Source organism: Peromyscus californicus, unplaced genomic scaffold (genome assembly GCF_007827085.1).
Source record: "Peromyscus californicus insignis strain IS unplaced genomic scaffold, ASM782708v3 Scaffold_4__1_contigs__length_199733344, whole genome shotgun sequence".
Taxonomy (NCBI): domain Eukaryota; kingdom Metazoa; phylum Chordata; class Mammalia; order Rodentia; family Cricetidae; genus Peromyscus; species Peromyscus californicus.
Window position 1 is genome coordinate 122,683,583 of NW_026294562.1, and position 21,671 is coordinate 122,705,253.

Here is a 21,671-nt window from a genome sequence, read left to right on the forward strand (position 1 = left end):
GGTTCAATTACCAGCATGCACATGGTGGCTCACCATCGAATGTATTTCCAGTCCCAGTAATACAACGCCCTCTTCTGTCCTCTTTGGGTACTGCACACACATGGTGTACAGATATACACGCAGGCAAAACACCCACACACATAAAATAGAAATTAAGGCAAGAAAATGAAAAGACAACGGCAAGAATTAAATGCTGGCATTTGACAACAGCATTTGGTACTACATGTTGCCTTCCTTCAATTTGGAGGAAGAAAGTCCAAGAATGACAAGAATGACAAGTTATGATGTTAGACAAAAGACATGTTCTTACACTATTTAATAAAAATTATGCTTTTGTCAGTAATTATATAGATCATTATTAAGAAGCCACATTCAGAATCTTACTCTAGTTCCCAGGAAGTTCATATCATGAGATGGAGATTAAGAAGGCAGTTTCCTAATGCTCTCTAAGGCTCAAGAGACTTGGGCAAATGAGTCTATACTGGAAATATCTGCAACACAAGCATGTTGCTTCTCCCTAAATTATCTATAAACTTAACAGATGTACAATCAGCTAGGTGGTGGTGGCGCATGCCTTTAATCCCAGCACTTGGGAGGCGGATCTCTGTGAGTTCGAGGCCAGCCTGGTCTACAGAGTGAATTCCAGGAAACCCTGTCTAGGGAGAAAGAAAAAAAAAAAAAAAAACTCAACCAGATGCACAATCAAAACAATAGGATTTTTGTATTTGGAATAAAGCATTTGCATGCTCATGTGGAAAAAATGACCTGTCAAGGAGCCAATAAAATTATGAAAAAGAAGTGTAAATAAGGAGCCTCCTTACACTGCCCACTCCCCACAGCAAGACACGCATAGTTTAACAAAACAAGACGTGTAGTTTAACAAAACTACAGCCTGCAAATGGTGCATGTTTAGGGTCATTGAATACTCTGAAATACAGGAAATTTAGTGAGAGGAAGACCATCCTGAATACATGAAATAAAGATAGATTGTTCAATAAATGGTGCTGGGTGAAGGACAGTCATCTAGAAAAAAAGTAAACTGACACTGTCTGTTCCTCACAGTAACATAAATTCCAGAAGGATCAAACATTCTAAAATAAAAATAAAACCATGCATTGCTATAAGAAATTTCAGATTTTTTAATAATCTGAAGCAAAGAAGGATTTCTTTCTTAGAAAGGATTACTTTTCTAAGGAAAACAGAAATTCCACAAGGCACAAAAGCTATTGAAAAATTTGACTATGCATACATTACAAACTTCTGCATGGCAAACACCACATGTAAAGTCCAAAGGCAAATGACAAACCAGGAGCAAATATTTGCAATTCCTATCACAGAGGCCTAATTTCCCTGGCCTATCTGGAGCTCTCTCAGATGACCAGAACGGGCCAGTCAGTGACCACGAGGGCAATGGCCGGGGACTACAAGCAGGAAAGGACACACACAAAGCTCTTAAATGCATTGAAAAAAAAACCCTTTTCAAAGAAATACAAATGAAAACCACACAGAGAAAATACGTTTCCCCCGCTAGCTTGGCAAATATCTGGAAGATCCAGAGCCCTGAGTGCTGTGGGTACATAACTGACCCTCTCACATGGTGTTGGAGGGACAGGCTGGAAGGCAACCACTGGGAAAGTTTTCTACAAAGTCCCCTTCAGCCCAACAATTCTGTTTCTAGGAGTTTATCTGACACTGGCATATGTAAATGCAAAATGATTCATTGTAGCTCTGGGAAAGACGAAATTTGCAAGTAGAAGATGGTTGAACTATTTACGGACTGCTAGACAACTAACACATCAAAAGAGGAAACTCCTCTAGGACTAGGAAGAAAGGATAAGAGGAGCTGGGTGAGGTAGTGCATGTCTGTGATCTCAACACTTGGGAGGCTGAGGCAGGAGGATTGCAAATTCCAGGCCAGTGTGGGTTGCATACCGAGACTCCGTTTTGTTTTGTTTTGGGGAGCTGAGGACTGAACCCAGGGCCGTGCACTTGCTAGGCAAGCTCTCTATCACCTAGCTAAATTCCTAACCCCTTGTTTTGTTTTGTTTTCAAAGGCCTGTGGAAGCAAGACTCACACTTGAGACTGGAAGAACAGCCAGGGCTCCCCGAGCGAGCAGGGTGAGCCGCAAGCAGAGACCCCAAGGAAGGAAATGATACCCCTGGAGCCTTCAGTGCAGCTCAAAGAGGCCACTGTTGAGGATGGCTGTGGGTCAGCCCTGTTGAAATACAGCCCTCTCCCAAAGCACAGGAAAACATTTCCTCCAACGGCCAACAACTCTGCCCTTGTGAGGAGTTCCCCTAGGAGGGGAGGTGCGGGGCCTTCTGTCCACAGTGTGCCAAGTACCACAAAACCATACAGATAACTGTGTTCCAGAGAACTGTGCTAAAGCAGGGTCTACCTCTCTTGACACTTGAAACACAAATGCAAAGGTCAACAGGTCGGGTGTTGAGCGTCAGTTCGAGGCCAGCTGTGAGACAGCGCTCTGTCAATGGCCCCTCCCCCACAGCCTCCCGACTCTTTCTTTAGGAACCGCTGTTACTTGAACGTTGGATTTCTTGGACCAATGTCCACATTTTCTCTTCCATTCTCCATTGTATCTCTTTGTCGTTTTATTCTTTCTGGAAGAGATCTCCAAATTTGCTGTCCCTCTGACAATCTTTATTTCTGCTCCCAAAGCTCGTTCCTGGGCTTCAAACGCTCTAGTTGTGGTCACTTGTTTTTGCCATGGGCACACACATCTATCTCTCCGCTGCCGGCTACCTACCCCAGCTCTCACGTTCCAGGCTTTCCTCATGCTTCCTAGAATGGGGGTGCTAGAAGGCTGACATGGTCTATCTGTGTAAAAGCCTCCCAGTCTGGGGGCTCCTGTTATCTCACGAGATGATCCCCAAACAACATCATCGCTGGGACTTTTCTCCTGAGGTGGTCAGTTTTCCTCCAAGGGGAACCCTCCCGTCTCTCTAGAACCTGCTTGTGTCTGCTGGGGACCTTCTGGAGTCAGACACCAGACCTGGGGCCACACCCCACCCACCCTCAAGCTGCTCGTCTCCTGCAGGGCAGAGCAGTCACGTCCTGTGTGAGAAGGGAGGATCCGTGAGGCTTCCAGCCAACTCTCATGTTTGCGTGCTCCAACACCTGGGCCTCCCAATCAGCTCTTGTAGGACCCCCTGTGCAGGCTTGTGGGGGGGGTCAGGTTTCTTTGACCTTTCAAGTCAGTTCCCATTTCCACCTGATCACTGCTTTCTGCTCATCCAATCCACTGCCCCGCCCATTCCTTGTGTTCTATTTGTCCTTTTTAAAACCTTCATTTTTAATTTTTAATTTTTTTTTTTTGTGGTGGGGCAGAGCTCAGGAAAGCATAAAAATAAACTGGATTCAATCTGCCACTCTTCATCAGGCTTAGGCTTCTATTTTTTGTTTAAATTTATTCTTTATAAAGAAGCACCATTTTACAGTTATTTATAATCCATCTATCCAAGCAATAAACACGTCTCAGCCATTCTTGTGTTGGACGTCACGCTGGGTAGTGAAGATACATGGCATACTAAGAACAAGGGCTGGAGAGTTGGAGGAACAGGGCTAAATCTCAGTCCTCCCTGCGGCTGGATAATGCCCCGTGCTGGGCTGTTTGTTAAGCCCTGGAGGACTGAGGTGGGCAAGGAGGAACAAGGCCGCACTGTAGGGTCTTCCTGAGGGTGCAATCAGTGCTCCCGTTAATAGTGAGTCACCCACAATGCATTGAGGATGTGGATTAGTAATGTTTAATGCAAACATGAATGCTATCAGAGAAGTACTAGACATTGTGAGGCCACCCAGAAGAAAACCACACACTCTGAGTGGGAAGGAGGACCTGAGGGTTCCTTGGAGGGTGCCTGTGTTCTCACAGTAAGGAGGCTGTCTGTGCAAAGGTTGTAAGGGGATTCCAGGGAGGAGGGACTCGAGTGTAACAGGCAGGCTCTCAAGAACGTGAAGTGTTGGCAGAGCAGAGTGGACTCTGAGGTGTATAGAAGACAGGTGTGTGGGGAGGAGAGGCAGAACCAAGGTGGGACCCCTGTGGGGGGGCAGCAAGACCCCATTGCCGTCTGAAGCAGGGCTGTACACCGACCATGCCCCGTGGAAGACAAAGAGGGTGGGGCTACGACATCACTCCAAGTAAAAGCTGACGAGGCCTGACCTAAGGAAAAGGCAATGGATGGTTGAGGAAAAAGACTGAGGGGTGGACCAGAGGAAGTTCTGATTGGCTGGGGTCTAGGCCTTACTGTCCCCACTTCTGTTTTAGTAATGGTCTTTATTTGTTTATTTATCTGGTGTGTGTGTGAGAGCAAGCACATGACAGCACACACATGGAGGCCACAGAACAACTGGTCAGTTCTCTCCTACCACGTGGGTCCCTGATCAGCCTCAGGTCATCAGGCTTGCCCGACTGAGTCATCTTGGCAGCCCTCTCTCCTCGATTCTGGGCACAAGTTAGTTGCACTTCTAAAGTTAGACATGGCCAAGAGCATGCCATAGTCAAGGAAAGGGAATTACCAACTTCTGGGAAGCAGTCTTGGGGAGTCAGTGTGTGGGGTGTCAATTCCTTTTCCCACCACATGCTGAGATGACACCTCCATCAGCTGAGGTCCCAGTGGGACTATAATTGGCAGCACCCTCTCCTGTTGATCTGAAGTAAGTGTTTACCACAAGGTATGATGTTAACTAGAAGAAGTTACCAAGGCACAAACCAGCTGATTTTGAGTGATACAGTGTCTAATTAATGTTGCAGGATATTTGATCACACTGTGAACCCTGAGATTGCGTTATTTATTGGAAAACCCTGCCTCTAGCTGTGATGTGGCCCAGCCCTAGTACACACCCTTAATCCAAGAGCCTTCTGTTTATTGTAAAAAGGATTAAATAAAATCAACCATAGGTCAGGAGGAGAAGCAAGCAACTGGTGACAGGAAGTAGCTACAGAGAGTAAGAGGGAGTCAGGAAGATGAATAGAGAGATGCACAGGAAGTAGTGGGGAGGGACTTTGAGTTTGGAGGTCCTTTTTGGTTTGGGACATGGAAAGAGAAGTTCTTTCTGGGACACTGGTGAAGGAAGAAGGTCAGCTGGCTGCTTTCTCTGCCTCTCTGAGCTCGCATGTTTTCACCCCAGCATCTGGCTCCTGAGTCTTTATTGGTAAAATAAGAGGACAGAGACTTAGTTAAAACAAAATTTGTCTCCCTACGTGGAGGCGGCTGAGGTAGCAGGGGGATGCTAAGGGTCCCTCCCCAAGGCTGTGGCTTCAGCAAGGCGGTGGCTGCAAAGGTACAGTCAGAAGCTGAGGCAGCGATAGAATTAGGTGGAGCTGCTGTGCCGCAGAGATAAAAACAACAAAGCAATATCATATTGATGATACTTTTTTCCCTCTGAGCATCCAACAACACTTCATTTTTTTTTAACGCTTCACCACTCCCAAGGCTAAACATTATTCGCTATTTGCTACTTATATTTCCTCTTACAGAAATTATATAGGCCCCTCCCCTCCCCAGTTACCCACACAGGTCTTGCTGACATCCGACAGACTCACAGGAACTTAGGTATGCGATGCCATTTGCCATCTGATCTGGGTGACAATACACCTATGAAGAGCTCTACTGACAACGGCTGTGGTTACTAAAGGCTCACCCATGCAGACATCCTGGAAATTACTTTACACGCTGTTCTCTTTTTCTCCTCTTATTGAGCCTACGAAACAGCTACCGTCATTCTGCTTCACAAACAAGGAAATAGAGATTTTGTAAGGTCAAGTCACCGTGCCGCTAGGGCCAGAGCCGGCCCAGGTGAGCCTCACAGGAACCTCGGGGAGAGTTCATCTCTGTCCTCACAACCCCCAGACTTCCTCCTGTGCCTGGTTGCTTCTGCATTACTTCTCACCTTGGGGGAGAGCCTTCATCCCGTTTAGCTTAGTTTTCTATCACCCCACCACCACCACCACCACCACCACCACCGCGCGCGCTTCCTTTCCCCGAGTCTGAATGCTCACTGGCATCTTCGTTTCTTTTTCAATCTTGCTATCAAAGCACATCCCCAACATCCCTGACTCTGGCCAGGATCATGCTCTGTGGATTCCGGCACCATCTTCACAGCTTTCCCTTCCGGCTTTCATGATACTCCAGCCTCTCCTCTCACCTCTCTTACTGCCTTCCTGTGGCTCATTCCTGCCTCTTCCTCCTCCCATACTGCGGCCATCAACCCAAAGCATTTCTTTTAACCTTCCAACCTCCCCTGCCCCCTCCCCGACCCCGGCCTGAAGCTGATCTGGAATCCTGGAATTTGCTTGTCTGCCCCCAACTCTACTGTCACACTGGTATCTGCTTCTGTGTAATTCCCACAGACAAGCCTCCAAGACAGGCGCTTCCCCGTGTGTCCTCTCCACTCTTTTTCAGCTGCTCTATGGTGTGGACATTACAGCCTTTCCTCCAGTGTCCACGGATACCATTGCTTCTACCTTGAAGGCCCATGATTCCCTTTCCATCCCAGTGTGGAACGAGCCCAAAGCCCTTTCTGGGAAAGCGACACTCCATGTGATCTGACCTCCTTTTCTTCCCCTACAGACATGGGACTTGTGGGTCTAATCAGGCAGCTGTTGTCACCAGACCATGCATACGACCTGGCTAGGAGCTGGCCAGGAAGCATGGTGGAGACCGGAGCACTGGGGTCAGATGCGCATTAACAAACAAAATCAAAGGGCACAGAGGACAAAGGGCAGAGGATGTGGCAGGTGCAAATGGTTAAACAAGCAGTCTGAAGTTCATCTGTGGGGATTACAGGAATAGTCAAAGCCTAGCCATGGCACTGGCAGCAGGGGCATGAGGGCCTGTGGGGTCAGGGCAAAGCAATTGCCTTCTTAGCCTGGATGCTGGTTGGAGGCACAGGACAAACTTGGATAGGTAAAACGCACCGCTGGAAGACAAAGTCAGTTCCCTGCAAGAGCGCTGTTTATACAGTCGGTCCCACTGGCCGGTGTCCTCACTGACCTCGGTGCTCTCTGTCCCATCTATCTGAAGCCAAGTAGTCCTGCAGATCACATGGGGCCCTTCATCCAACGTGTCATGGTACTAAGGTCCCTCCTGCCCGCCCCCCAAATCCTTTATCCCTGGCCTGAAATTACTCATTCAGATAGTTTATGATCTTTCCAAAATCTACAAACACCAGCATGAACTGATTCTGTGCAAAGGAACAGCTGTGTGGAACACAGACTTTTAAGATGGTCTCTTTGTTTGCAAGCTTCTGGGGGAAAAAAACAGTTGGTGGCTCAAGTCCAGTCCTCGGGAGGCTGAGGCAGGAGGATTGCCCCAAGTTCAAGGCCAGTTGTGCTATCTAGTGAGTTCCAGGGCAGCCTGAGCTCCATAGGGAAACCTTGTTTCAAAAGGAAGAAAAAGAATATAGTTGGAGATGAAAAAAGACACATGCAGAGTTACTGTTACATCCTTCCTTGCTCCTAGGGAAGAACCAGAGATAAGACAGTAAAAAGGACAGGAGGAGAGAGGAATGGCTATAGAGGAGGTCGGGGGTGGGGTGGGGGATGCAGGGACCTCTGATGGATGGAGAAGGTGAAAATGAGGAAAAGGAGCATCTTGAGTGTATTAAACACAAGGAGGTGAGTGTGGGTAGAGTGAACAGACAATAAGAGTGGATCACCAGGCCGGGCGGTGGTGGCACACGCCTTTAATCCTTGCGAGGCAGAGGCAGGAGGATCTCTGTGAGTTTGAGGCCAGCCTGGTCTGCAGAGTGAGTTCCAGGACTGCCAGGACCATTTCACAGAGAAACTCTGTCTCGAAAAACCAACCAACCAACCAAACAAACCAACAAACAAACCAACAAAAAAAAAGAAGTAGATCGCCAGATAAGCCCACAATGTTATGGCCTGATAACTTCAAATTGAAAAAAATAAATAAAGATTTGGGGCTGGCAAGATGGCTTGGGAGGTAAAGGTGCTTGCTACCAAGTCTGACACCCTGAGTTCGATCCTTGGAATCCACATAGTGGAAGAGAATTGACTCCTGCAGGTTGTCCTCTGACCTCTATGAGAGTACCATGGCATGTGTGTACTTACATGTGTACATACATACATACATACATACAACATGTAAATAAAAGACTTAAGAGTCTTTCATTTCATATAATATGAAAACACTGTTCAAGTTTGTGTGATTCAATTGAACACACTAGTTCAGGGGCTTGCTGAAGGACCTTTTCATGTTTCCTGTCAAAAGGAAGCCAAGATGGTTATGGAACCTCTTCCTTCCTGGGAAGCCATAGATGGCTCTCCATCAGCCATTGACCTTGGGAGAAGTTCCTCAAATGTTTCAGATTACAGACTTTCAGAATGGGTACCCCAAGGAGTTAGGTAGCACAGCCTGAAGTCAGGTGTACACTAAGCCAGACCCTTCACCTGGGTGGAGACAGGGTACACAAGGCTGACTCCCTTCCATCTCCATGACTTATTGTGACATGGCAGGTCGTCACCTCAGGTAGCTGAAGAGCTCTAAGGAGGCTCAGTGGCAAAAAGGACTTTTAGCAGTAACTGGTCACTGGGTATACCTCATCCAATTATGGATGAATACCAACTTTCTATGTGAGTAGAACTTACTAGAGTTTTGTGGGGCTCTGGTGAATGCATCCCTTAAGTAGTTACTACACCACCATTGGATTCTGATCCCCAAGCCATCCCCCTAAGGCTCTATGTACAGGAAAGCCATTTCCACACTGAAAACACTGGGCTCCAAAGCCAGGCACTTCGTTTACCTCCCAAGTGCCATGACTCGTGAGTAGCTTTTCTGAAGGCACAGCAGAGCCCCGAAGAATACAGTCAGGCTTGATGAACAGGGCATCAAGGGGAGGGATCGCATGGGAGAGGGGTAAGTTTGGGGAGCTTCAGACAAAGTACAGATGCTGAAATGGAGCATACTCAGTCTGATCATCACTGATGACATGCTGGCAGGAAATCTGGAAATCATACTTATTTACCCTCTGGAACACATTATTAAAGTTGATTTCTGTTTTAATTATACGCACTGTTTGTGGTATGAAAGACACTCCCCACTGTAGCAAGGAGAGAGGTGCTGAGAGGCAGGCAGAGAAGAACAGATTGAGATAAAAATTGGTAACTACTAAACTCATGGGATCAATAAAACATGAGACACTGATGAAAGTCCGCTATATTTAGCAATGTTAGGCTTCCTAGAAAGCGGGTCTGTTTTTGCTTCTGGATACTGAAGCAATTTTCAGGCAAATACATACCGAAAAGGACCAGAAAGTGGACGTGGTCCCAGGCAGGACTTGTAAATGAAGCTTAATAAAGTAGTGTAAGTAAAGGAAAGTTAAAGATGAACAGGAACTCAAGATGGAGGCTAGTACTTGGTCCGGGAAAGACTGGAAAAGAAGAGTAACTTAGCAACCGGACCCACAGCAGTAGCAGGCCCTCTTGCCCATCCATCTGCGCTGGGTTTGACATGGAGTAAAGGCATCACGGTAGCACATGCTTCTTTTGATTTTTTTGCCCCCTTTGAGACAGGGTCTCATGCAGCTGTGGCTGGCCTCAAACTCACTATGTAGCTGTGGCTGGACTTGAACTCCTGATCCTCTTGCCTCTACCTCCCAAGTGCCATGACTCGTACCCAGCTTTGCATTTCTGAAGGCACAGCAGAGCCCTGAAGAATATGGTCAGGCTTGGTGAACAGGGCATCAAGGGGAGGGGTCAAGTGGGAGAGGGGTAGGTTTGAGAAGCTGGAATTGGTTGTTTTATCACAAATGACATAGCCTATATTTAAATAAAGTGGAGGGATCATGAAAACTCTGGATTCCAAACCTTTTTAGGTATTTCTGGCTTCAGCAATTCCTGAAAGAAGGAACAGAATTGTCACAAAAAGCTCTGATCTGGATCTCAGGGACAGGGCTCAGGTGACTTCTGTGGCAGGCTCAAGTCGGTTACCTAGCTCAAGTCAAGGTGGGCTGTTTCAAAGATGGCAGCACCTTCCTCCCTGTCCTGGTCAGCCTGCCCCTAGGATAAATATCTACTGGGGCACAGGCAGAAAAGGGGAACGACTATCTAAGAGTAAAATTTAGACTAGTCGCTGGCAAAGTAATTACCACCTCCAAATGCATACTCACTCACTCACTCACTCACTCACTCACTCACTCACTCACTCACAAAAACAACCAGCCAACCTCACTTTACGACAGAAGAAGATAGTGAGAAATAGTGTGGTCAACTCATCCCACTTAGCTGAGACTTCTTCAGTGTTAGCATTCACAGTCCCATGTCACCCGGCATGCTGGCACACACTTTTAATCCCAGCACTCAGGAGACAGAGGCAAGGGGACCTCTCTCTGTGAGTTCAAGGCCAGCCTGGTCTACCCAGTAAGTTCTAGGCCAGCCAGGGCTACATGGTGTGACCCTGTCTCAAAAAGAAGGAAAAAGAAAGTCTCATGTCACAGGCCACCTGTCAGCCCTGGGCAAACTGGTTGGTCCTGTAACAAAGGACTATATTCCCAGGGTCAGCTTTTTGTTTTGTTTTGTTGGCCTTGACAGCATGATTGTGTTAACAATTCTTTGAACTATGTGTATTAGCAAGTTTAAGATGAAGTAGCCTCAACCAAGGCTGCCCACCAGCATTCAGTCCCAACAGACAATTGGAGTGTTTCATCTTTAAGCTTTCCAGGTAAATATGCTCTGAAGGTCTAAGGGCTAAGTAACAAGTGTATCGGGACACTGCAGATCCTCTTATAGCATCTAAGGAAATATTTGTACAGCTCTTGGAGTGGATAAAATCAGGTCAATGAAATGAAGACTCTTGGCAATTAGTTTATCCTCTGAAAAGGACAGAGCTTTAGTGTTCAGCAGATTTAAATCTGATCTGGAATGTGGGTGAACAAGAGGGAACTGAGTGGAGTTTAAACCCAAGATAATGAAATTCTTTCAGATTTAACTCACTATAAATAAGCTGTGTTGGTTGCAGAGCTTTGCCTAGGAGTGGCTGGCCCAGGGTTTGTAGGCTGGCATAGGGGTGGCAGGCTAGCCCAGGGTTTGCAGGCTGGCATAGGGGTGGCAGGCTATCTCAGTGTTTGCAGGCTGGCATAGGGGTGGCAGGCTAGCCTAGGGTTTGCAGGCTGGCATAGGGGTGGTGGGATAGCCTAGGGTTTGCAGGCTGGCATAGGGGTGGCAGGCTAGCCTAGGGTTTGCAGGCTGGCATAGGGGTGGCAGGCTAGCCCAGGCTTTGGCACTGTCACTGCAAAGAAGGGGTCTTTAAGACAGAGGCAGGAGGAAAACTGCAGAGGAGTGGAGTTCACCTATGAAGTCCTCCGTTCTTTTGACAGAGAAAAGAACTCCATGTATTATACCGCTCTACCAGAGACATCCGAATCAGTGTTGGGTGTCCTGGTAGGGTACTTCTAATTATTTAAAAGTTCCTTGGCACACCAGGACAAAAGTACCTTTATCTTGCCCGTTTCTGACAAACACAGTATGTATAGTATATAGAACCAGGCTTTTGTTTGTGGTGGATGAAAGAAACAGATATTTCCTGTCAGAAAGAGAGTGCAATTGACAAGACAGGAAATGAGCTGAGGGGCTGGAGAGATGCTGCAGTGGCAAAGAGCATCTGCTGTTCTTCCAGAGGACCTGAGTTCAGTTCCCAGCACCCACTCTGGGGCTTTCAAATGCCTGCAACTCCAGCTCTAAGGGCTCTGATGCTCTCTTTTGGTTTGCACAGGTACCTGCACACAAACGGCATACATTTACACACACACACACACACACACACACACACACACACACACACAATAAAATCTCAGATAAGAAGTGAATCAATATTGTTTGAGAGAAAACTAACAGCAGTTTTTCTCTGTCTCACCAGGCATAATTATGAAGTGAGTAATCCAGGTCTGTGGACAGCGGCAAGGCGGGGAGCAGCCACAGCGAAGTTAGGGTGAAGCCACTCTTCAAAATGCCTCTAGAAAATTCCGACAATGTAAACATTTCTGATGACTTAAGCCCCACCCCAACAGCTACGTCTAACAAAGATTCTCTAATGTTTAGGAGCCGGACAATCAAAGGACTATGGAAAGGAACTAAGACTATAGGCTGAGAACGATTCAGGGGGAGACCGCTCGGGCCTGAACTCTGGTAAGAGAGAGCCATGGGGAAAACTACCAGTGACCCATCATGATCTACTGAAGGGCCATCATGATCTTGTGCCGTTCTCTTGTGACAGTGTGAAGCAGCTTCCCAGAAGCAGTGTTCGACATGAGGGCACAGGACGCCAACTGTCGTTTCTGGCATGGCGTTGGAATGGGCGTGAACCTCACAGTCAAGTTTCAGGCATTTTTCAAAACCACCATGAACAGTAACACCCAGTTCTGCGTGACACAGGTGGCCGGTGGCAGGAGAAAACTACGAGCTTTTTGTCTCTGGGGAAGCCTTAAACACAGCCAGGGTTCGGTCACATTGCCTTCCCTCCCCGGACCAGAAAAGGGAGCCTCGCTGTCTCTCACATCCTCTGAAGATACCAGCTCTGTTTCAGGCTTGTCTGTTGCTCTACCATGCTTCCCCTAGAACACAACTCAGCCAGACACACCTGCTAGTGAGTGAAAAGGCGCAGCCTGGCTTCCCACGGGGAAATGTACAGTAAGTGCCACCTGGTGCTCGTGTTCACTTTCCATCCTGCACCTGCCAGCAGATCCTTCAGCCAGGGCCCCAGGGAAAGGCTGGGGACAGCCATGATGCATCTGGGGCCGCCCCAACCAATTTAAGACCAGACAAATCATTTAACAAGACACATCTTTCAGAGACAGACAAACAACGTTGTCAGTGCTAAAGGGACACCCGACTCCCTGGGTGACACTGGACAAATGGGAGCCAGTGCGGTTTCTTGGTTTGTCTTGGCTAACACAGATGGCATTTGCCAAAATCTGAACATCTCTCACCTACGCTTGCTTACGGAAAATAAGAGACAGAATGATCCCACACTCAAGGCTTGGGAGCACCCGTGGCCTGTTCTGCCTCGACAAGCATGAGGCTCTTGATCTGGGGTACATGTGCTCCAGCGGCGAGGTGGAAAGAGACACAAATTCTCACAAACAGCAGATGAGAGGCATCACACAGAAGCAGGAGTCACATGCTGGAGAAGGGTGGGGGGTCACTGGGTCTAAAGGGAGTAGGTAAGTTAGGGAAGGTTTCTCAGAATGAGGTCCAGTTTAAGGTTTTGTTCTAAGACTTATCTTAGTGGGTTGGGGAAACGGCTCCGTGAGTAAAGTGTCTGCCATACGAGTGTAAGGACTTGAGTTTGGATCCCCAACACCCACATAAGAGTCAAGCCGTGGAGGCAGGCAGAACTCAGCACTAGGGGTGTAGGTAGAGTGGTAAAAACAAACGGACTCGAGGGACACTGGCCTACCAGCCTAGCTAAAGGTTCTGCAAGAGACCCTGTCTCAAAACATAAAGATGGAGGACGACCAAGGAAGACAGCCACCATTGACATGGGGCCTTCATATGCACTTACACATGTGTACTTGAACACACACACACCCCTCACACATCCACCCCAAGAAAGGGTATTCTGGTGGAAAATGAAGGAGATTTGGAGTAGCCAGAGGACAGCAGTCCTGTGGGCAGGCCCTTCCTGGGCTATGACAGAATGTCATGAGGGATGGGAACGGACAAGTAAGGTTGGCCCACACTGAAAGAGGCTTGAGGAAGCCAACTCAAGTACTATTATGACATCTGGGTGGGTCAGAGGCAGGGAGGGACAACTTGGGACACTCCCGTGAGAGCTCCAGGGAGTAGTGGTTATACAGCTGGGCATACAGGTCCTGTGCTGTAGACAAGGTCTGTACACTAGACTATATGCAAATGATTACCCCTAGAGCACTAAAAAAGGAGACAGCGCCTACTTGTTCCACAGCACGGGTCAGAGAGGACAGACACACAGACAGATAGACAGACAGACAGACAGACAGGAGAAGGCCTCCCTGCCCCTGCTTATCTTCTTTCGTTGTCCTGTAGTCAGAATCTTAAACTGCATCAGATTCTAAGAAACCTTCCCTAACTTACCTGCTCTTCTTTAGACACAATGACCCCTCCACCCTTCTCCAGCGTTTAACTTCTACTTCCATCCCCCAGGAGGACTGTGAGCAGGGATGCCAGGAGCACAGGAGGTTAATGCTGAAGAGCAAGCGATAAAGGAGGTCTGCCTGATCCACTGTAATAGAAGGAAGCAGGCCCAGAGTGGCTACGCTTCGCCCAGGGTTCCCTGGTTAGTCTGCAGGCAAAAGACCTAGGTTCGAATCCTAGTTTACATTTCTCTAATGCAACATCCTTGCGATCCTAGCACTTGGAAGGATCATGTAAGATGGTGAACTAGAGGAGAACTTGGGGTACACGTCAGGTTAGAGGCCAGTTGTAGCTCAATGATAGACAGGAAAGAAAACATGCCAGAGGATAAGCAGCAGCATGGCAGAGCAAGGGTTAAAACGAGCTACCATTCTGGGTCTGGATATATGCAGCTCAGTGGTAGAGGACATGCCTAGCATGCACAAGGCCTTTAGGTCAATTCCCAGCAATACACACACACACACACACACACACACACACACACACACACACACACACACACAAAGGGGGAGGGGAGAGAGAAATCAGAAATTATACCATCCTGATTTAGTGGAGGACACATATATACAGAAGACCCCAGAGATGCTCACTCAAACAGCAATGGTACACTACTTCTTATTAGAAGAATAATGGGTGTTTTATTTTTAATGTGCTTTGTGTTTTATTTTTAATGAATAAATGTGCATTAATTTTTTTATTCTGAAGAAATGGAGACTCATATCAGCATCCAGAGACTCCTCATTGCTCCTCACTAAGCTTTGAACTGCTTGTTTCCCTAAAAGCAAACACTTCTTGAATTGCGAGGTAAATATTGATGTGTTACTAAGTGAACAGGAGGCATAGCATCCCGCCAAAGCCGCCTTCCTCCAGACATCACGGAATTCATTTGTGATGGACCTTTGGGTCAATTATTTTAAAGTCAGACCTACAAGCTGACTTTAATGCCAAGAAAAGGACAAAGCTCTCTACTCTTTACTTTGAATATCCACTTTTCATCATTTGTTTCCTATCTGGGTACAGCAAGAGGCTCTGCCTGGATTTGCATGAAAGTCATAATAAGCAGCTGCCTGAGCCGGGCTACTGGGCGGCTCACTGTGAATCGGCTGCCCGAACCTTCCAGCAGAGGCGAGTGTTTATGGAGCCTGGAGACAGCCTCCTCCTAGGAAAAAAACTTCAAAGTCCCAGGAGAAGTTCTTACCCACAACAGCCATTTCCTACCCTCAGCTTCAAACACAAGTGAAGCCATTCCAGAAATGTGACTCAGGAAGATCATTAGAGGACAGTGGCTTCGACCAGAGACAGATATAGACAGGCAGGAACTGAAGGCCACCTGCTGGGGGAAACCCTGCTAACAACCTTCCTGTGGGCTAGCCTTTTGCTGTTCTGTGCTTTTCCCCGTACCCTGAGAACACTCCCTGTCCACCTCTGCCCAGGGATGAAAAGGGAACCCACTCTAGACACTCCAGTCTGTCTCAGGTGCCCTCGCTGCCACGCCCAGCTTCCCAATCCTTAAAATGACAGGAAAAATGAGTTTGGCCTCCAAGTCACTAAGAGGATTAGCTGAGCATAGTGGTACAAGCCTTTAACCCCAGCACTCAGGACGCAGAGGCAGGCAGATCTCTGAGTTCGAGGCTAGCCTGGTCTACAGAGAAGTTCCAGGACAGCCAAGGCTACATAGTGAGACCCTGTCTAGGAACAAACAAACAAACAAACAAACAAACAAACAAACAAACAAACAAACGATCCATTGGTAGAACATATCCCAGAGGCGCTAAATGTGAATTGCAGGGACACGGACCAGAGAGAGGGTGTGAGGACGGTGTGCTAGCACCCCATGAACACGGTTTGCTAACACCACATGAACACAGACCAGACACTAACCATAAAGAAGACAATGAATGGGTAAAAACAAAAAACAAAAACCTAGGGGGAACAGAATCTTTTTGTCCCCAAATCATGTCACATTCACGTTAAAGGGGGCTTGTGTGTTTGGAATTCCACTGCTTAAATAATATTCCAATTTGCTCTAGGTAAGCTGGTCCTGTAGCCAAAGAGAAAGGTCTTGGAAGCAGACACTTCCTGAAGAACTTGTCTTTCACGCCCACTTTTTAAAAGCTGTCGCTAAGTCCTAAACAAACATCAGCTCTGCCTTTAACCTGGGCATCCCACACCCTCCTAATCTAGGCCGTGTTGGAAGAAAGCTCGGGGACTGTGTTGATGCCACTGGCTCAGGTGATGTCCCATAAGGATGGAGGGGACCCTCGACCACACCGGAAGTGAGAGTCAGCCATCTCAAGGCAGTCACTAGGTGAACACCACAGGCTCACGTGGGAATGTGAGCCAGGAAATGAAGAGCGCAAAGGGAGACTAGAATTTAACGTGTCTGGGTTAATTTTAAAAGAAAAGGAGTTAAGACCCGCTGGAAGCAGCTTTTATTTACAAACAGCACAGAATAAAAAATTGGTAGTATCTTTCCGGAGCCTGAAGGCAGTGTTCTCATGGACCCTCCCTCTAAATCCTTAGCACAAATTTACGCTTGTCTGCATATAAACTTACAGGGTTTTAAACACTTTGGTGTTAGGGTTTTGAAAGGGAAGTGTCCCCCCAAGAGGCTCATTTATCTAAACCTCGGTCCCCAGGTAGTGGTGCTCTTTCTGACAGGCTGGGGAACCTTTGGGACATGAGGTCTAGATGGCGGACTTGGGGCCACTGGGGTGGTGGGAGCCCACACTCCTGCTTCCTGACGACAGACACCAGCCACCTCACACCGCTGCTCCAGCCTCAAGCTGTTCCCACCCCCACGCCTTCCTCAACAAGATGGCCTGCACCCTCTCAAACTGTGGGGCTGAAGAAGACCTCTTCTCCCGAAGTTGCTTCCAGTCAGGCATTTCGTGAGAACCAGAAAATTAGGCAATAAATTTGGGTTTTGTTTTCGTTTTTGGGGTGTGTGTGTGTGTGTGTGTGTGTGTGTGTGTGTGTGTGTGTAAAAGACTGTCCTGGAACTAACTCTGTAGACCAAGCTGGCATGTGCCACCACCACCCAGCATAAATTTGGTTTTCAAAAGCTCTCTACAGATGAGATGACTGAAGAGCTGCGTCTGGTGGTTCCAGGGAGTCTAAAGTAACTGTAAATGTCACTAGCGAGTCCAAGTTAGTGAATTATCCAAATGAAACACAGAAGAAACATTGAAAAGACAAGGTAAAATGCCGGACAATTTTCAATACACTGTTACTGTGCATACCCTGGACAGAATAGATTTTTAACTGCAAAAATCATGTAATAAGAACACCATATCCTAGTGTGGCGCCGGGTATGTGGTGTCTACTGTGCTGGGACAGTTCCTCACAAGGGTAATTTCGAACACAATCATTATATTTATGTTGTACACACATCCTTCAATGAGGATCTCTCTAGCTCTAGAGCCACAGCATGGCTGTAAGACACTGCACTGGAGACCACCCCAAACACCCAAGGGCCACATGGACGGTCCCCCACCGTGGCTACGAGCCTCTGAAAATCAACCAAACGCAGAGACTGCACAAAGCAAGAACAACTCTCAGATGCCTGGTGCCCCCTGCTCCTAGAAGACAATCACGCACTCAGTCACCAGCTCCCCAGAAGAGGGTGGAGGGAGAGCTTCTGCCCTGTCACCAAGTGTTAGAAACCCGCCAGGCATGTGCCGAGGACACGGTTTACTAGAGACACCTCTCTGCACAGCCACAGCACAGCCTTGAAGCACGGTGGGATGAACGGAGCAAGCTGTGAGACGCACGGAGGGAAAGACGGAGTTGGTCAGACTAAAAGGAGTGTGGGAGGCCAGCTCCCACTTTTTAAAAGGGTTCCTATGAGGAGGAGAGAGGGATAAGAAACTTTTAGATGAAAGACAGAAACACAGGATAGCTTCAGGGGGAGGACCTGGATCAAGACCCAACGGTCCCTTCTGCCGCTCCAGAAGGGCTTTTTATAACAATGCCAAGGGGCAGGGCAAAAAAACCTCCCCCTCTTCCAAACACCTGGTAACCACACCCGTGGTCAAATCATCCCTTTATGCAGGCAGCCCTGCTGGGTAAAGCAAGCTCAGATTCTCAACCCTGAGTAAGTTCTCACTGGGAAACCTCTGTGGGTCTCTACAAAGGAGGGCATGGAATGCTTCTGCCTGGGGCTTGGTTGAGCCCCAGAGGAAGACCATGGTTTCCTCCCTCAGAGGCATGCCACTCCCCTCCAAAATGCAGGTACAGCCCACAGGGATCAGAGGAGGCACTCTCTTCAAATGTGCTCTTTTGGTTAGTGCTCTGGATACATTTTAATGTCCAGGGGATAAGGAGGACCCCACGACAAGGCCTTTGTGGTTCCCAGTGACTTTGGGTAAGAATGGCTTCTCTGTCCTCAGAGTGGCAAGAGTTAAAATATTACCCAAGGTTTCATATCTACCTAAAAATGTCTACTGTTTTCTGAAAAGTCCTTGTCATGGATGATGAGGACACCATGCTGTGAAGGACAGGATGTTTCTAAGCAACCAAGATATGATTCTTTTCTCCCACCGTTCATTATCTAAACACTAGCCAACTACCGAGACTGTTTCTCACACCAGCCAGGCGATTTCCCCTCTGTGCCTTACAGGTGCATTCTGAGATCCATTGTTTGCTTGCTTTGTGGTGCTGAGACTAGAAGCCGAGACGTCAAGCTAGATCCCAAGCAAGTCCACACCCGGTAAGCAACATCCTTCGGCTGGAAAGGTTCTTTGAACATCACACAAAACCAAACAGAACAGCAGGTGGGGACAGGCAGGGCAGTGGACTCACTCTTTGGTCAGAAGGGGACAGGATTTGAGCAGGAAGCGTGACAGCCCGGAGTCCTGGAAGTAGAGGTCGGGAGGCGCAGTGGGGCTCTTCAGGTTCAAACACCGCACGATGACGTAAAGAACGGCAGCTACGGCAGCCAGCTTCACCCCGTCAAACACGGCGGGGAGCTCGGGGGTCTCCAGCATGGCATTCATCTTGATCTAGAAAGCAAAGACACAGATCTGGGCTCATGGCCATGGCCGGGGCGAGGAGGGCGGAGCCCACCTCATGGCAGAGGCATGACCCGCTCAGGACGTGCTTCACACATGCCCAAAGGGTGCTCCACCAGACAGCCCCCATCATCATCACCTGACACCACCAACACCCAGCCAGTACCCACAGCCACAGAAACAGTTCTGAGTGTTGACTGAGGAGGGTACTATGTTCTTCTTGTAATCTCACGAGCAGTTCCAAGATGAACACACTGGAAAATGTACGGTAATAGAGTCTTTCTGAGAACGGGGGAAAGGTGAGTTAGGAAGGGCTGGGGGAGAGCTTTGATGTCTGTGAAGAAGTCACTTAAATCTCTGTAGACTTAATGGCACCTGGAGCGCCAGGTGTGTTCAGTGTTGTTTCCAGCCTTGAACAGCGACATGGGACTGTGAGTGCCACCAGGACAGGTAAAGCTGTACTTTGTGCTGCCCCCAGCTCTCTGTCTTCAGAGCGGGCTGAGAGAAAGCTGCCTAACTCAGTCATTTGCTCCACAGAGTCCAGGCTCCAGAATTCTATCCAGACTTGGCCTAGGTCATCGTGGTCCTGGCTTCTGGGGCTTTCGGGCCATGTGAAATGGAGCTAGTCAATTAAAACAGTTTTTTCCCCTCCTGGAGGTACCTGAATGCAGCCAACAGTCCAAACTGGACCAACTACACTCAACCACTAGACCAAAATTTAAGATTGCAGTACAGAAAATACACATGCATATCTGATTTCTAACACGGTGTCTTAATATTTTACCTTTTGAGGTAAGCATTCCCTGATATACAAAGCTTTCACCCACCACTTCAAACACATAAAACCAAACATCATCAACAAAATCTTGTCTTTTCCTTGCTGCTCTACAGAGTAACAGAACATCAGCTGTGGCCTTAAGGATTGGGCTAACTAGTCAGGCATGGTGATGCACACCTGTAAGCCTAGAACTTGGGAGGCAGGGTATCGACACAAGGACTTCAAGGCCATTCTAAACCATCTGACACCCTGTCTCACAATGAAATGAGGGGTGGGGGAAGGCTAGCACAAAACTAACAAAAACAGAAAATGTAATTCTCATAGCCCTGGTAACTGTGGTAACGGCTTCCCCCGGAATGATTTCAAGTAGCTGCTGCTAAAAACAGTTATGAGAACTCTGGTAGCCAATGATGGAGACATAATGGGTAGGGTGAAAAAAAAAAATCTCCAAAATGTGTCTAACAGACTGAAGACTCTGAGGGACTCAGAGGGGCCGTGGGGACTCCTCTAAAATCAAAGCGGCACAAACAGCGCCAAAAGACTCTGGGAAACCTCTGGCAGGGTCTTCAATCTGGGGAGGAACAGTCACAGCCTCTTACCTGGCCTTCTGTCAGCAAGACAAGAAAAAGATTCTAGAACATTCCTGGAGGGCCAGCAAGACGGTTCAGTGGGTAAAGGTGCTTGCTGCACTTACTGGTGACCCTAGTTCGATCCCCAGAACCGGCATGGTGGAAGGGTAAAAGTGACTGACTCTAGCAAGTTCCCTGACTTCCACACACGCTATGACATGAGCCTGTCCACATCCACACATGAAATAAACGCTTTAAAAAAGTTAGTTAGGGTTGTCCTCCACTACACAGCCACATTCAAGGCCAGCTTGGGATGAGACCCTGTCTTAACAATAATAAATAATATTAATTAATTAAAAAGAAAACATCCCTGATACAATTTTAAGGGTTTTTTTGTTTGTTTGTTTGTTTGTTTTTTTCTTCAATACAGGGTTTCTCTGTGTAGCCCTGGAATTCTCTCTATAGACCAGGCTGGTCTCGAAACTCAGAGATCCACCTGCCTCTGCCTCCAAGTGCTGGAATTAAGGGCATATGCGACCATGTCCAGCCCTGAATCCCTGTCTTAAAACAAAAGCAGAAATGAAAAATCTACCAGAAATTCCAAATTCCAAAGTTCTCTGATTATGTGCTGGTAAACGGAAGTAAAGTTTAAGTGTTCCTTTGTCCTCCTTGCTGGAGTGAGAACAGAGGCTGGTCACCACAGCTTTCCCAGTCTCCTTGCTGGTCAAGGCTGGTAACTCATTGCAGGATCCGTCCCTTCCAACAACCATGCACTATTTACTATAATGCATGGGGAGGTGAAGAGAAACTGAGTCTCAGCAGGACATACCTATGTCGTTATTCCTCTCGCGGAGAATGTGGATTTTCCTCCAAGAGTTGTACAGTTGGGCCAATCCGCTCTGATCTTGTATTCAAATTAACCTAAAAGCTGAACAGAATCGGATGTAGGTAAGGTTTTAAAGAACAAGAAAGCAAGCCTCCTTTTTGTGTTGTTTGGAGACGGTCTCCGATACACCGTGCTGACTGGCCTTGAATTCATCGCACTCTTCCTGTACTTCCCAAGTGCTGGTACTACGGGCATGTGCCACCATGCCCGGCCAACAGCCCATTTTAATTGAAACATAAGCAGTCTACTTCTCCTTTCTCTGCACTTAAAGTCTTTAGGGGA

General features: G+C 47.7%; 1 protein-coding gene across 2 annotated transcripts in view; it reads right to left on the reverse strand.

Annotated features, from left to right (window-relative positions):
- The window catches only part of Abhd2 (abhydrolase domain containing 2, acylglycerol lipase), a 97,141-nt gene that overhangs the window by 54,008 nt on the left and 21,462 nt on the right, over window positions 1-21,671 (reverse strand). For both annotated transcript variants that reach the window (XM_052761554.1, XM_052761555.1), the window contains 2 exons: window positions 21,333-21,431; window positions 18,948-19,147 (listed from right to left, as the gene is read on the reverse strand). In XM_052761554.1, coding sequence (XP_052617514.1) covers window positions 18,948-19,141 — 194 coding nt within the window. In that variant the 5' untranslated portion in view covers window positions 19,142-19,147; window positions 21,333-21,431. The remainder of the gene's footprint in view (window positions 1-18,947; window positions 19,148-21,332; window positions 21,432-21,671) is intronic.